This window comes from Notamacropus eugenii, chromosome 6, assembly GCF_028372415.1.
Source record: "Notamacropus eugenii isolate mMacEug1 chromosome 6, mMacEug1.pri_v2, whole genome shotgun sequence".
NCBI classification, from domain to species: domain Eukaryota; kingdom Metazoa; phylum Chordata; class Mammalia; order Diprotodontia; family Macropodidae; genus Notamacropus; species Notamacropus eugenii.
Window position 1 is genome coordinate 70,635,170 of NC_092877.1, and position 16,352 is coordinate 70,651,521.

At 33.6% G+C, this 16,352-nt stretch overlaps 1 protein-coding gene across 11 annotated transcripts in view; it reads right to left on the reverse strand.

Annotated features, from left to right (window-relative positions):
• LCORL (ligand dependent nuclear receptor corepressor like) overlaps positions 1–16,352 on the reverse strand; it is a 164,193-nt gene that overhangs the window by 91,630 nt on the left and 56,211 nt on the right. For 9 of the 11 annotated variants that reach the window (XM_072620357.1, XM_072620351.1, XM_072620348.1 and 6 more), the window contains exons 3-4: positions 12,086–12,165; positions 10,861–10,990 (exon numbers count right to left, since the gene is read on the reverse strand). In XM_072620357.1, the coding sequence (XP_072476458.1) occupies positions 10,861–10,990; positions 12,086–12,165 (210 nt within the window). Of the gene's footprint in view, positions 1–9,193; positions 9,241–10,860; positions 10,991–12,085; positions 12,166–16,352 lie in introns of all 11 variants that reach the window. The other 2 variants (XM_072620354.1, XM_072620358.1) reach the window with 1 other exon arrangement.

Here is a 16,352-nt window from a genome sequence, read left to right on the forward strand (position 1 = left end):
TTGTGAATATAACTGATTCCCAATGAAGATGCAGAAATTTCTAAGGAATTAAAGAACAGGGAAGGGAATAGTTAACTGGAGAAAATGCCTAGAAAACAAAGGTACAAATAATGGAATCCTTCGGAGTTCTGAATTCCATCTGTTTATTAATTGTGTGACCTTAAGCAAGTTTACTCTAAAAAAAATGGAAGAGAGAAACAAAATGCAAGGTAAGAAAATTTTAAAAAGGCAAAATCTATACAAATCACCTCTTGCTGCCCCTCTAATAAAGCAGGGATAGGAAAAGATGAAACCACCTCTCATAGTGTTATTCTGTAGACTATTTTTGCAGTTTTTATTAGTTGAATATGGTTCCCAATTTTTAAATTGGCTTTCATTTTAAAAAGCAGAGACGAACTACAGAAAGCTGGTCAGTAACTACAGTGTTATTTCTACTTCCATGATATATCTTGTCTTTCTACTAAGGTTCCACTCTACTTCAGACCTTCATCAACTCATGGCCTAAATTACTGCAAAAGCTTCCTAATTTATAGCTTCCAGTCTCAACCCTCTCCTATCCATCCTCTACGCAGTCGTCAAAATAATCTTCTAAAGTACAGGTCTTACCACTTAATCCCTTTTTCAAGTCATTCCATAGTTCCCCGTTACCCTAAACAGATAAAATATAGACTCCTTAAAGGTTGGCCTTTAAAAACCTTCATAATCTGGTTCTAGTTTTTCTTCCTAAAACTCATTTTACATCTCAATTCTTTCAGGTGCTCTATGCATAGGCCAAACTGGCCTAGATGCTGTAGGCCCTGAAGCTGGCATTCCATCCCCCTCCCACCTTCTTGTTTTTGTAATAGTCTGCCTGTGGCTGCCAGATTCTCCCTCCTCACCTCTTCCTTTTGAATCTAATTTCTTTCAAAGCTCTCCTGTGGGAAGTCTTTCCTACCCCCCTCGCTATTAGGGCTCTCTCCCTTTACAAAACAACATGTATACTATTATCTGTTTAAATACTGAACCTCCTGCTTAGACTCTATCCTCTTTAAGGTCAGGAACTATTTTAAAATTTGTCTTTCTTTGTATCCTTAGCAAGCAATAAAATTTCTTGCACTTTTAGAACAGGCACGTAATAAAAACTTATAGGATTGGACTGAATTTACTGCATCTGGAAAAGCTTCTTGGTTGTTTGTAAAGTCCCAAAGGACATTATAATTCCACTCCTATCAGGTTTAATTATACTTATGGTCACTTGTATGCTTATATTACTTGCCTGAAGACAGTAGAGGCAGCTTTTATATTAGTATAAAGTACTTATTTTTAATAGAGTAGCTTTTATTGTCTTTATAATTTAAAACACGAAAAATTTCTTATACTTCTTTTGGACAATGTCCTACTTTGTGAGCAAATTTAGAAAGTTTGTTTTATATACACTATAAGTGAATATAGCATATAATTTACAGCTATCCATCATCTATAGAAGTTCACATATTTTAACTGATAACTTCTGCAGATTTACTATTTAATGCTATTACAAATCAAACTAAAATGTATCAGTTTATAATCTTTTGTTCTTATATGTTTGTCTATCTGTAAACACTACAAAGATTACCAGTTCTTCCTTGCATAGCTCTCATTACCTCTTCATATTGCAATTCTAAGAGGTCTGCTCAAAAAATGTTGAGATAAATGGCATGATTATCTCAGTAGTTTAAAAGAAATGTAATAGCTTACATTTTCTTTTATTTCTTCAGTCTTTTCACTGTGTCTTTAATACTTATTGTTCCACAGAGTCATTAACTTCTAGGGGTCCATTCTAATTTTCAAGGCATTTGTTGCTTGGTTAATGTTCTATACCTCTTGTGCCAAGCTGTTGTCTTTTTTTCCCTCCCAAGTCTAAAATTTACTTTTTGGCAATATCAATTTTCAGTTATAGACAATAATAATCCAGAAGATTATGTTATTCTAATGAGAACTGATTAATTTCCCCCCCCTGATTTTCATGGCTGCAAAATAAGGCAACATTATTTAACCAAGTGGTTAAAAAAAAAATACAGTTGTTCATAATATTTAAATCCATTCTACAGGTTTCAGAAATTATTTGAGGGCAACACAAGATAGGAAAGAACATCTCAAAACAAGGCAGTATGGTATGACAGAATACTGGCCAATGAGTATAGAATCCCAGATCAAAGTTCTAGTTTTGTCATTAATTATAAGACCTTATACAATTCACTGCATTTCTCAGCACTTTGATTCCCTCATCTTTAAAACGAGAAGGTCAGACAAGATGATCTCTATGGTATACACTCATTCAACAGTCAATCATTCTATGGTCATTCTTTAAAAAGAAAAAGTCCAAATTTTAAACTTTTCTGGGGAAAAATTATTTGTAAAAGCCTTCATTTGTAATCAAATAACAAGTTTTTCAAAACAAGTTATACATTAATTTTTACTGAAATATTTATAAACATATACTGAGTTATAATACATTCAATCATATAATACGCGAAACATTAACTTATGCTCTCAAACTGATTAGGAACAAATATATAAACAAAGTTAGGTTTTTCTTATGTAAGACTTTTAAAATTTAAGCTAGTACTGTTTTAATTTGGCCCTCTGATTTTAAATAATGTAAGTAGCATATATGCTTCATTATCTGGAACATACTTTATATGCAAGTAGACTTAAATATCCTTCATCTTAGAGGAAGGGTATAGAGAAGTTAATTTACCCAAGGGTATACTTGAAAAGAGAAATGAAACCAGAAAGAAAATTCAAAACACTGTAGAGAATCAGGTCACAAAATATCAATGTGAAAAGGGATGTCTGAGGTCATTGGGTTCCATATATAGACCTAAAAGGGAACTCAAGAGGTAATCTACTCAAATCACCTTTTTTTACTATGAGGAAACTGAAACCCAGGTAAGTTAATGACTTGCCCAAGGTTAAACAGTGAAGCTTGCTTCTGAACATTCTTTCTCCAATCCCAGATCTAGTCCTCTTTTCCCTCTATAACATCCTTGACAAGAAGTCATCCAATCTCTACTTAAACAAAGACTCGATTTGGTATATCCTGAGACAGCCTTATTATGAATTTACATGTTTTCTTCTATTGAAATATGGTTTTTTAATACTAATCCTATCTCTATCCTCCAAGACGCAAGCAAAGTAAGCCCTTTTCCAAATGAGGTCCCTTCAAATATCTTTAAAGGGCTACTATCCCCTGGGTTCAAACTCAATTTCTCTTTTTCAAATTAAACACCCAATTCCTTCAACTTAATTATGTATGAAGTAATTTCTAATCTTTCCATGATCTTGGCTCTTCTTCTCTGAGTTCATTCCATATGGGTAATAGCTTTCTTAAAGCATAGTCTCCAGAAATGAATAGTACCACAATGTGACCAGGACAAATTACCTTTGGAGTTACAGAATTTCTCATTCTGGATACCATGAACAGAAATTAAAGACTGCATTAGATTTTTTTTTTCAGCTTCCTTACAGCACTACTGACTAATACTGATCTTGAAGTCTACTAAAACAGACAAAGCCTTTTGACTAAGGTTTTTCTGTTTCATTGCCATTTCTGAGAAATGAGTTTACGTACAATTCTCACTAATACCTATAAGATTATATTTACCAACTTTACTACCTTTTTTTCCATTTTGTTACATAGGGTGATGATTTTCAAGTCAACCCATCCTTCCCCAAACTGTCTGATGACCCTGAATCTCACGTCTTCAATAGCCTTTTAGATATCTTAAACCAGATATCCAAAAACGCATGTCTTTTTTTTTGTACTTTAAGCTCATCATCTATCAGGTTCTCAATAGATTGGTCAATCTTTTGCTTAAAGTCTTTTAAAATTGTTTTTCTTCAAAATGTTGCCATTGTATAAAATTGTTTTCTTGCTTCTGTTCACTTCATACTGAATCACTGAGTATTTTCCATTATTCTCTAAAATCATCTCTTTCATCATATCACAAAAATATTCTATTAATATAATAAAATTTGTTCAGCCATTTCCCAAATGATGGAAATTCCCTTAGATCTAGTTCTTAGCTTTTCTTTCTTTTTGTCCCTTTTAATGCCCCTTCAGGATCTGGAAGTTTGTCCCACTAGAGGATGTCCTAAAGATCTTAGTGCATTTTTGAGCTTTAATAGCTTAAATAAGATCTAACAGCTTAAAACTGCACTAAAACTTTCAGGACACCCTATATTACCTTTTTCCTTATGCCTCCTTGACTTTTTATTGATTTTGATGCATTTTATACCAAATTTTGGATGTGTTCCAACTCTCAGATAAGAGTAAAATTCATCCAATGCCCATCTTTCTAGCCCTACCACCTCTTCTTCTCACAGTCTAATTATGAGAAACAGCAATCTCCAGCCTACTTCCTTTCCATACTTTTATATTCCTCCTTTTGTACTCTCTTATCTTTATACCCTTAGAACAAACCTAAATCCAGATCCCAGCTGCTCTATTTTTTTTATAATGCCTCAACACGCTTTGAGGACATGAAACTTCTTAAGAGGAACACTTTGTTAAAATGTTGCCTCAAATTTGTATGATCAAGAAAAACAAATCCTTACATTGGCTACGTTCAAAAATACACATCACTTTCTTTACCTTGCACTCATTTCCTCACTGTCAGGAATTGGAGAACATGCTTCATCCTCTCTGAAGTCATGTCGGCACACTGAACTGATGAGAGCTATTAAGTCCTTTAAAAGCATTTTTCTTTACAATGTTATTTCATATTTATCTCTTTATCAAGTCTATTTTTACTGATGCCTTGTATGAGATCATGATTACTACTGGACTTAGAAAAAAGTTTACCTAAAGAATATTTTGAATACTTTGCAAAAAATATATTGATATGTTGTTGGATTCTGCTCTCTAATCAATTCTATCACCTTCTGTCTTTGCGGGTTTTTTTTTTTTTACTTTTGTGATACAGTTAGTCTCATTCTTTATTTTATTTCTAATAAATGTCCATTTTTTTCCCATCCTGTTCTCTTATGCTTTTTCCTCTCTTTGCTCACATTTACACAGAAGAGTGTTTAGTACTAGTAATCTGTAACTGATGTATTATTTTGGTTCCCCTGCCTTTCTTCCTTTCAACAAGACCCTGTTCATAAGTTATTACCTTTTCCTTTTCTCATTTTAAACTCCCATCATCTGCTTTCTGGGACTGGAGTTTGTTTTACTAATGACTAATTCCTCCATGAAACTCTCCCATGCTCCCCTTTCCTCTCTTCCCGTTGAGTTGAATTTATTTCTACACCAAACTCTCTGGTATGTGCTCTACCCTCCTCTGTTCAGTTCAGATGAAAGTGAGGTTTAAGTGATGCTTGTCCCTATGACCCTTCCTTCATGTTTGCTTTTCAATGTTTGTGGTGTAATTGTATAAGAGAACTGGGGTGTACTGCTTCCTCTCAATCTGCCCTCTTGTTGGTTCTCCTATGTTCCAATCTTCTATGGCTGAGCAAAAATAGTACATTTAATTTAGTGAGGTCAAACATTTTGGGGGAGGCACTCTAGAATGATCTGCATTTACAACTCACTACAGATGGTTTCTAAGGCTTTTCAGAACTTTGAGATCTTCCTCTAACTAATGCCTTTCAAGGATAATTGTATTTCCAAAAAAAGACAGCACGCTTTGGCTGATTTTAAAATTCCATTCTTTTACAAGTATAAACTGATAATCTTACCTCTCTTTTCCTTTTATTCTTTAAAAAGCTCTAGTAACATCAAGCTCTTCAATCTTATAATAATTTTTATGTCAGCTCCAACTTTAGAGTGATAAGTAATTTCAGTAAGCCTGTACCACACAAAGGCCTGAGTCATTTTCCCTTGTTCATATGTTTTTCAAGTGTTTGATTAATATCCTTAATGTATTCAGCAAAAACAAATCCCAAATCTATATTATCTCTAACATCAGTTTACACTATTATGGGAATTGTTTATGGCAGCAATACAAAAAGTTCTCAAGGTCCAAGGAAATGAGATGTTTAAAGTGTGGTCACAAGAACGTCACAAATATATAATCTGAATAGAAAATACATGAGATCAAAGTAGCTGTATGTGTCATGTTAAATTTAAAACACTGACTAAAAAATTGCAATTAAGGAAATCAACAGCCTTTCTGTTGTTGTCATTGATTTGACAGATAGGAGTATCAAAGACATGCCCATCTGCTATGCTAATGGCTAAGAGCCTTAACAAGGGTCACAAAGTGATCAAGAGCACGACAAAGCTGGCATACTTCTACCACCTCAAGCATCTGACCAAGCACACCAAGCCTGTGTGAGATGTAACCCAGGAGGTCTATGTGTCTGCCCCCTATTAAAAGTGAGCCACAGAATTATTAGAGGTAGGCTCTGAAGATAGTTGAAGAAAAAAAGTGAGAACTAAGATTAGACCAAGAAGAAGAGCTCAGTAATGCCCTGGTTGCCACAAGGAAGGATGCAGCCAAGAAGCACTATTCCCCCTGATCACTTAATAAAGAATTGACAAATGGGAATTAAAAAGTAACATATGCCTTCAAAGACTCTATTACTTCCTAGTTGCAAGAAATGAAACATCTCAGTATCATTAGTATGGTATCTTATTGATCATCCTAGTTTGAGTATTATAGTAGGAAACAGCCAGAGAAACTTTGTAGAGAATTTTTCCTACCAATTAATTTGAAAGACACTACAGTAGGGGGGAGGAGAGGCACAATTGTTTACTGTGATCTTTTTCAAATGGGAGAGATCAACTACAAATTTCAACAAATTCATTTTGATGCAGATAAAAGGTGATAATAGGAAGCTAAAAAAAAATAAAATTAATTCTAAAAAAGGACCTAAAGTATGATACTGCTATTTAAGAAAAATTAAGGGAGTATTTGGAAAAGGAAATATATTACACTCTGGTGAAGGTACGCTTTCTTTTATTACCTCCAACTAGAAATTCATTTTAATCACTAGGTATATAGCAATTCACACAAAAAGTATTTCTAAAATTCATTATTGCCAAGAAATATCTTCTTAAGTGAGAATTGCACTGGTCTTAATCAACATACCAGCAAATCCTGAACTATAAACTGTAGTAATTCAATTAAGATCTCACTGGCTGGTCTTAGATACATATTGTATCCATATAACCTTTAGACTCTTCATCTATAAAACAAAGATAACACTAACCTTCTGTTAAAATTGCACAGGGCAATAAATATAATACTACATGGAGCAACCAGACAAGATGAACTGCATTTACATGCTAAATAACTTTTATTACACAAAATTCCAATAAGTTTAAACATTCATGGAAGCACAGAAATATTTAAAAAATAATATTTATCATCTTCCTTGGGTCTATTTATTCTCTATATTTTACCAATTTCATATAGGAAATTCACTAACAGAATAGTTGTGCCTAAAGTAAAGTCAGCAAGGAAAGAATACCTACAAATTTTTCTCTCAGCACACAAATTCTTACAACATAAATTAAAAAGTCTACCTTTCCACCAATAAGCTAGAATAGGCATAAGTTAATAAAAATTGTCAGTATTTTTAGTGACTTCTGATACATATTACTCAGTCATATTTAGTTCTGACTTAGTAATATTAACTTCCTTTCTATAGGAAATCTTAGATCAAGGGAATTATTAACAGAGAATAATTAAAAAAAGGAAATCAAACCTTTTCATTGTTAACAGTCTACATCATAAGCAAACATAGAAAGCTGGAGAAAAAAATCTGGGAAAGGAATCATGAGTTTCCATGGATTTGGTCCCCTTACTCACAGCCGGGTTAGTACTGCAATCCTTTCCTTTTTGGGAGGGGGAGGGGGAGGGCACGATGATATATTCTGTATAGACACATAGATATATACCCTCATTTATTAGAATGTAAGCTCTTGGAGGGCAGGGACTGTTTCACTTTTATCTTTGTAGCCAGCACTTAGCACTGTGCCTGGCACATGGTAGATATTAATTAAGAGTTAATTAATTTCTTGATTGATAAAATAAAACCCAGAAACTTTAGCAGTTAAGTACACTAGGAAGAAATATCTCTTCATGGCATTAACAGAACTGCCTTAATGCAGACAAATTACAGCCCAATTAAAATCTAGGTTTTATGGATATTTAACTCCTTATATTTTACATGAGCCCACTTGAGAACTTTTTGTTGTTATAAGTGCTTTCAATACTTAAATAATACTATTCAGTTTTATAAAACAAGGTTCACTGTTATGTAGACAGACTAAAAATTAGTGACAATATTTGGGAAAGTAATTTGATTACAACAATTATATTATTCTGAAATGTGGATGTGGATAGAATTATTAGCCATTGACCTTGAAATATGAAAATGGGCTAAGTCACAGGTGTGAGAAACCTGTGGCCTAAAGGCCATATGTGGCCTTCTAGGTCCTCAAGTGTGGCCCTTTGAATCCAAACTACACAGAACAAATCCCCTTAATAAAAGAATTTGTTCTGTAAAACACACTCTGTCAAAAGACTGCACCCCAGGGTCTAGGCCACAGGTTCCCCACACCCATGGAAGATTTTTAAATGACAAAAATGTTAAGTATCTGCAAGACCTTGACCTTTTTTAAAAAATCAATGGGTCAACAGGTTCAGTGAATCAGTAACTATATTTTCTTGGAGGAGAAACTTTGTCATGTAATAAGCAAAATAGATAAGCTGTGTCTCAAGGATTTCGAAGTCTCCTTAAACTTGGTCAATTTGTCTGCTATCAAAATGACTATCAGAAAAGATATAAAAACTTCTTACCCAAGAGTCAAAGGTATCCCTGAATCTTTGAAATGAAAAGATACATCTTGCCTTTCATCCAGGGTTTTGGTTAATGGCAGAGAAATGGAGGAGTCAAGGCCATTTAAAAAGCATAAAAGCAGACAAATGTATGGAAGATAGGTAATGGCTTGTTAAGTTAAACATACAGAAACCAATGTTTTTAAATTATTCAGAACATGTTTGAAGCTAGTAATAAGGTTCTATGCTAACAATGTTACAAGGAAATGTGAGACATTATTAAACCTGAAAAGTACTAATGAAATAAAAATATAAGGATAAAGACCTAAGATGCCAAAAACGTGGAGGGAAAGAATCCTGAAAAGCCTTTCTAAGAAAAGACTGTTAAGAAAAAACAGGAAATAGCCAAATGGAGAGGCCACTGAATATCCATGAACACTCACCCAACCAATGGTAGAAGACCTCTTGTAGAGCCAGATGCTTGAAACAGCTGAAATGGCATCAAGTTTTTATTGATTACACTTAAAAGGGTACTAGAGCCTAGAACAACTCCATACTACAAGAAAATAAACATTGATTGCTACGACTGATAACTTCACCTATTACTACTATAAATATCTAATGTGAAAAGAGGGTGCAACAATGACTATTTCTTCCTTTTCTCAAGTAGCACGAAAATTCCACAAAGGAATTCTGTCAATAATTGAAAATCTCTAAATCCTAACAGGGACTATAAAACTTTTCAGTAGAACTGGTTTAAATTTGTGATTCTTATTAATAATAAAAAATTGTACTTTAAAAAAATGCAAAATTTTTAATGTCAAGAATTTCTTCTTTTTAAACACATGGTAGCGTCTAAGTTCTCAGAATTGGGGGACTTTTCCCCTTTTCTATGTCAACTCCTAACCTTAAGCTTTTTAATTATGTTAATAACTACTTCTAATAGAGAATCATTTGCTAGGCTGTATATCATCTAGACAACAGAGATTCCCTTTTCAAAATTACATGTTCCGAAAGAACTTGGAAGGAGAGATTGAAGACTACAGTTTATCTGAGCTTATCAAAGTATTAAATATATTTGTTAATGGCTAACAATATGAGGCAAATAGGTTCAAAGCCTACATGATAACCTAAGGAATTCTGCTTAATTTCTAGGAATGTAGAGACAAGATGTGCTTTTCCAAAAAGAGAGATTTCTTGAAAGGGTTCATCTTGTAAAAAATCGAAGTCTTGAGCAACATAACTTTGAAAGTAACATATTAAATTATGTGTTTTAAAAAAAAAGCAAGTTGAATATAATAGAGATTTGCAATTTCTTGTACACTCATTATATGTTCTACTCTGTATGGAAGTAATAATTTTGCTTGGTGTTAATAAAATTCAGAATGTAAAAAAATTTAAACTGAAATTTAGCTCCCCATCAAATGCTAGCATGGGCAAATACAAGGGAGGTTCCATATTTCTACAGTTTATTCTGACTACTTTAGGAAGAAATCTAAAGCTTCTTGTTCTACTTGGAAAAAACTATGAAATGATCAAGTAAGGCAAAACTTGTCTAGTTTGTATATTTCAGTTAGACAGGAAGCAAATGAAGCACTTAATTTTTTAAGACTAGTCAGCATATAAACATTACCATTTTAGTACTATAATAGCAAATAAGCATATGCCCAAACCTGACTGGTAGATGACTCGAGTGGAAGGCTGCTAAAGATAGATGTAGCAACCAAATATATTCATCACTTACTGAGCTTGAAGAAATGTTTGAGGTCTTGGAATCAGGAACAAAATAAGGAGGATAAGAAGCAAATACACATTAGTGACAGTTGTCTGTGGTAGGAGAAGAAAAAGTATGATAAAGTAAGATGGGGGAGAGATTTAGGAGTCAAACTGAACAAAGAGTTGGTCACTAAGGGAAAAATATTGGGAAAGATTCTGAATCTGCTCCTGTCCCTAAAAATTAGAAAAGGGAAGATGAAGGAAGGCATAATAAAAAAAGAGTCATTAAGAATAGATTCTAAGTTTATATATGATGGAACTTTTCATTAGAAAAAAATGTGATTATTATATTGCCTTCATTGTAGTTTGTGTTTTTAAAAATTGCTCTTATTACCTTTCTTTCGAAAGAGTGCATTTAGATAATTTTCTGCTTGGCATTCAATCTTATCAGTGTTGGACTGGCCCTGAGATGATAGCTCCTCTGTAGGCGTTGACTGTGAAGAACCAAGAGTTGGTATACAATCCTGGAAAATAAATAAAAATGCATGCTAAAAAATTTTTTTTTAAATATCCTAGAATATCACTACCATACATACTGATGTACAGAATGAATCCTCTACATAAAAGGTTGTACATTATTAAATTTTTCAGTGTATCCACAAATTATATTTGGAGTTGGGAGAATTTGACCAAGAGGAATTAGATCTTGCTGATGTTCCCCAAAATACCTTATTCTTCAGTAAAACTGGGGACACAAGCAGACTGGAACAGAGTCAGAAGAATTAACATATCAATTGACAAATATTTGTACATTTATTGTTGGTCCCATTAACATCATGGTATCTGACTATACCACAGAAAAACAGATTAAGTACTGGAAGGAATCTCAAAGACCATCAAGTACAACCCTCTCATTTGATAATAACTGAGGTCCAGAAAGTGAATTGCCCAAGGGAACCCAAGAATAATGTGGCAGAGTCAGGATATGAACCTGGATCTCTAATTCTAAATCCAGTATTCCTGAGAAATACTTCAATCCCAAATCCTAGAAAAACATGCTAACTTAGGTATGTGAATTTAGGTGTCAAGATTTGCTTTAGTGTGGACCAAGATAGAGCTCCACATACACACAATATGTCCCTAAAAATCTGAGTGGAAATGGACTCATCTTTATCAACCAGTGAGCAAAAGGGGAAAAAAGAAAGGAAGGTGCAAGTTAACATTTACTGGTCTTGTCATTTCCAAGTATAGCATAATGTTAAACTTCTAAAAAATACTTTTCTTTCTTTGTTTTTTTTTTACCAAATTAAATACCTGTTAAATATTCGTTGAACAAATATTCTCTGACCCAAATTAAGTAAAGTAATATATTAGTTACAATTGTGTAAATAGTTTAGATATATCACAATATTTGTTCTAATTCTTCTATGCAATATGACTAATGTGAAAATGTGTTTAATAGGAATGCATGTGTAGAACCCATATGAGATTGTATGCCATCTTGGGAAAGGAGGGGGATAAAATTTGGAACTTAAGGAAGTGATTGTTAAAAACTGAAAACAAATAAATTAATATATTGGGGGGGGGGGGGGGAGGAATGCCACAATATTCAAACTTACACTGACTGCTTCTTTCTGTAGGTTACAAAATGAACATTTTTCATCCATAGACCAGTCAGTCAGCTCTTCTGGTTCACAGTCTTGAGAGGGAAAAAAAATGTTCGTTAAACTCAATGACTTAAAATGTTCTAAAAAATAGACAACTTTGTATACCATCAATTTACATTAATATAAAATCAGCTGCTAGCGGCCTCAAAAAAACCCCAACATTAAACTCCTTGGTTATCTGTACCACTGAACACAGTGAAAGAGTAACAATTTGGATAACAATGGGAGAAGTGTGAATAAACTAATATGATAACAATAAAATAATACAAGTTATAACATAGAATTAAGATTATGAAAGTAACTGAAGTAATCATAAAAACGAATCAAGTCAAATACAACACAATTTAACTAAATTGTCTAAAAGCAATTCCATTCAGATTATTGAGGCAAGTAGTATGAAATGCCTTCATCAGATGAAAACTTACCTTTTCTAGAAATTCTATAGATTACTCTTGAGAAATTTATGGCACAAATACACATATACAGTGTAGAAAGAAACACACTTTGAAAAGAGATCCTTTGGCTCAGAAACTCCACCAATACAGGTTCGCTGTGCTACAAATCAAATGGCATCTACTATGAGCATGGTCTGACAACAGACTGTCATAAATATACCTGAGTCTGAAGGGATCTGAGGACTGACCAAATAACATGACCTGTTGTAACAACTTTTAACTGTTTACTATTGCCTGAAATATTTATTACATAGAGTATTTTGATAAAAAATTCACCAGAGCAAGTTGATGACAGTTTGTAAAATGACCAGTATAATCCCAAGAAGCAAATTCTAGACAGTTAGAAATAATTTTCAAAATTATCTACAGCATAACTTTGATAGATAGCTATCTGGGATAATTCTCATGGTTTTTTTTTTTTTTGAGTACTTAATTATGGCTCAATATAATTTACTTTTATTCCTCTAGCTCTTCATAAAATATTTCTTTATAGATACAGTTTATATTTACTCATTTGGGTACATGTTGTTTTCCCACAGTAAAATATAATTCTCCTTGAACAAGAATTATAGTCCCTGGCTCCTTGAAGTGTTTTGTTTTTGCTTTGATATCCATCCCTAGCTGAGCTCAACATCTAGTACGTACAGTAGACACTTAAACAGGAAAACCTATGATGTAAATGTTAAATTAAGACTAAATGTTAAATTAAAAGAACCTGAAATAAATGAGTTTCATTAAATTCCCAGCACTAGTGCTCATTAATTTCATTTTGATTTCAAAATTAATATTGGATAGTTCTTTTTATCCAGTATTTACTGAGGCTATACTGTAATTTTTAAGGGTCATATCCGTAAATGATGACAGGATGTATCTGCTACACTGGCTTCAATACAATCCTGCTGTACAGCAACATACCTATCCATATTACTGTCAGCTAATTTGAACCAGAACTGGTTATTGCTGACTAAGTTAAAGGTTGCATAGCCAGATCTAGGAGAGTATTTCAGTGGGACCCTATTTCAGTAAGACAGTTGGTGATTGACTATCTGGCCCTTATGAAGCCTGTTTGTTTGAAGTAAATACTGGATTCTTTCCTAGTGATAAATTTCCTTTAAAAAAAATCCTAGTTATAAATTTTCAATTAAATTCTGCAAGCATTAACTAAGAACCTACTTACTATGTACAAATTACTGCAATTATTAGTGGGAATACAAAGACATAAAGAAAAACTGTTCCTGTCCTGGAGGACTTTATATTCTATTGGGAGGAATAAAACATTAACACAGATAAATAATTATGAGAATTTGAGGAGGAAGAGAATACGAAGAATGAGAGTTGGGAAAGAAAGGAGAATTCAGGAAAGTCTTCCACAAGGAAATGGCTGAGTTGAACTTTAAAAAAGAGAACTTATTCAAAGTAATTGTACTATGCAACTTGGAAACCAAAGCCTAAAGACTAGTACTTGGACTCTAATTATTTCTGCTTAAAAATCTGGAGTGGTAAGATTTTGTTTCTGCATAAGTGGAATTGTACCAGAAATTTTAATCTGAATGAACAGTTTTGGTTAGGGAATTGTTTAATTGTTTAAATATATTCTGGAGGAAAATTCTGTGTTACAATAGGAGAATGAAATGCAGAGGCTGTTCATTTTACCTATGTTAACACAACTCAATGTTCAAATCTGATTTCAAATCCAAAGGGTATACAGGGTCCAACGAAAGTTTCCTTTTTGGTTTCTTACATGGAGCTACGTAACATTTAATTTAGTCAGCAAAAAACAGTTCTGGTTCAAAGTGGCTGACAATGACATGGATAGGTATTCCTTTTTCTATAACAAGTTTGTAGTGAAACCACTATACCAGATACATCCGTCATCATTTACAGGTATGAGCCTTATAGATTACTGTATTAACAACCTCAGTAACTATGGGACAAAAACACCATTCCTTCTCCCCTATTTCCCGCCCCTCAAAAAACCAGGGTGGTGTGGTGAAAGATAGTATAACAGGAAGAGTGGTAGATAAAATGAAATGTAAGGTGGCATAGCAGCAAGAGGTGAATATAGAGTTGCAGGAGAGGGGTTCAAATCACAGCTTCCTCAATATCATGTGGGCAAGTCATTTAGCCTGTCTGAGCTTTAATGTTGTCGCTGAGCAGTGTGCAGACCACTGAGATGGTCTTTGAAGTTCCTTTTCAAGATAAACTTAATCCTATGATCCCATATTTGTCTTCTATTTGTGTGACTATTGGGGTCTGAAGATAAGGTTAGAATTTTTTATAGCATAACTAGTTAGCCCACACTTGTTTCCAATGTACCTTACAAGGTAGAGAGATAAACTACTGTGATGGACATACTTGTGCACTTGTCAAGTATGACTTTTCATGTATTTCTTGATCTTATACAGTTTAGGTAAAAGGTACCATTGCTGTAGAGGGTAAAATAAAGGGCTGTCCTTGGAATCAGGAAGGCTTGGTTCAAGCACTGTCTCTTTCCCTACTGATGTGACAACAGACAAACTATTTTATTTCATATTACTCTACGCAACTCTCTAACTTGAAGAAGAGTTATCAATCTGCACTGGTGGAAAAAGTTTCCTTCACTATTGAAATATTAGGTTCAACTGCCAAAAAAGGTCAAACAAAAAACCCCCAAACCCTGCAGTTAAATTTGGTTGCTTATTTGGACTATTGCAGTGGCCTCCTAAATGGTCTCCTTGTCTCAAAGCTTTTCCCTATTCTTCCCTCCACACAGCTGCCAAAGCCATCTTCTGTTTAGATTGATTCCCTAACCAATAAACTCCAGTAGCTTCCTATAGACTCTACAAACTTTTTGGTTTGGCTTTTACCATCACAACTTGGCCCCAACCTGTTCTTCTAGTTTCATTAATATACTATTTCTTTTTCTGCACATTATAAAGTTCAGCCAAACCGATTTTTTCCTCTGCTCCTCACACATGGCATCCTATCTCCCATCTTTGTACTTTTGCATTAGCCATTTCGTATACCTAGATTGCACTCCCTCCTCACCTCCATCTCACAGAAATTCTCACTTTTAAAAAATATACAGCTTAAGCATAATTTTCTACATGATGATCTTTCTTGAATTTCTTTTGTATTTACTCTGTATACTTAAATATGTACACCTTGTTTCCTGTGACAGAATGTCAGTAATAGTGAATAAAGATTTATTAAATATCTACTATGTGCCAGTCAATGTTAGTACCTCAAGAGCTTTCTTTTCTTTAGTATCTCCAGTACCAGGAATATAGTAGGTGCTTAATAAATGGCTTACTGATCTATAGCAGATGGTAAGCTGAGGTGTTAATTTATTAGGAATTGTATGGTTATATAAATAGCCAAAACTGTCTAATTTGAATAAACTAAGAATACTTTAAAAAGTTGTGGTGACTATACATACAATGGACCATTGGATTCTTTCACCCAATTGAGTTTCAGTCAACAGATTTTACTTAGGGAAATAATGTCAGAATGTTGAACATTAGTAGAATTAATGGACAGCAATAATTTTTGGTCCTATTAACAGAATAGAAGACTATTAATAATTTCTAAAAATGAAATAAACAGTTATTAAAAGCATATGGCTAAACATAAAAGTAAATGTATGAAAGCCAGAATGTCTTGTGCAGACTCCCTATTTAGGATGATCTGTGCCCTCACTTGCCTCCTCCACTATTAAGAAAATAGCATTTCAGAAACCTTTAAGTATTAGAATTATTAGTACAGATGGCTGTTTTTCAATTTGG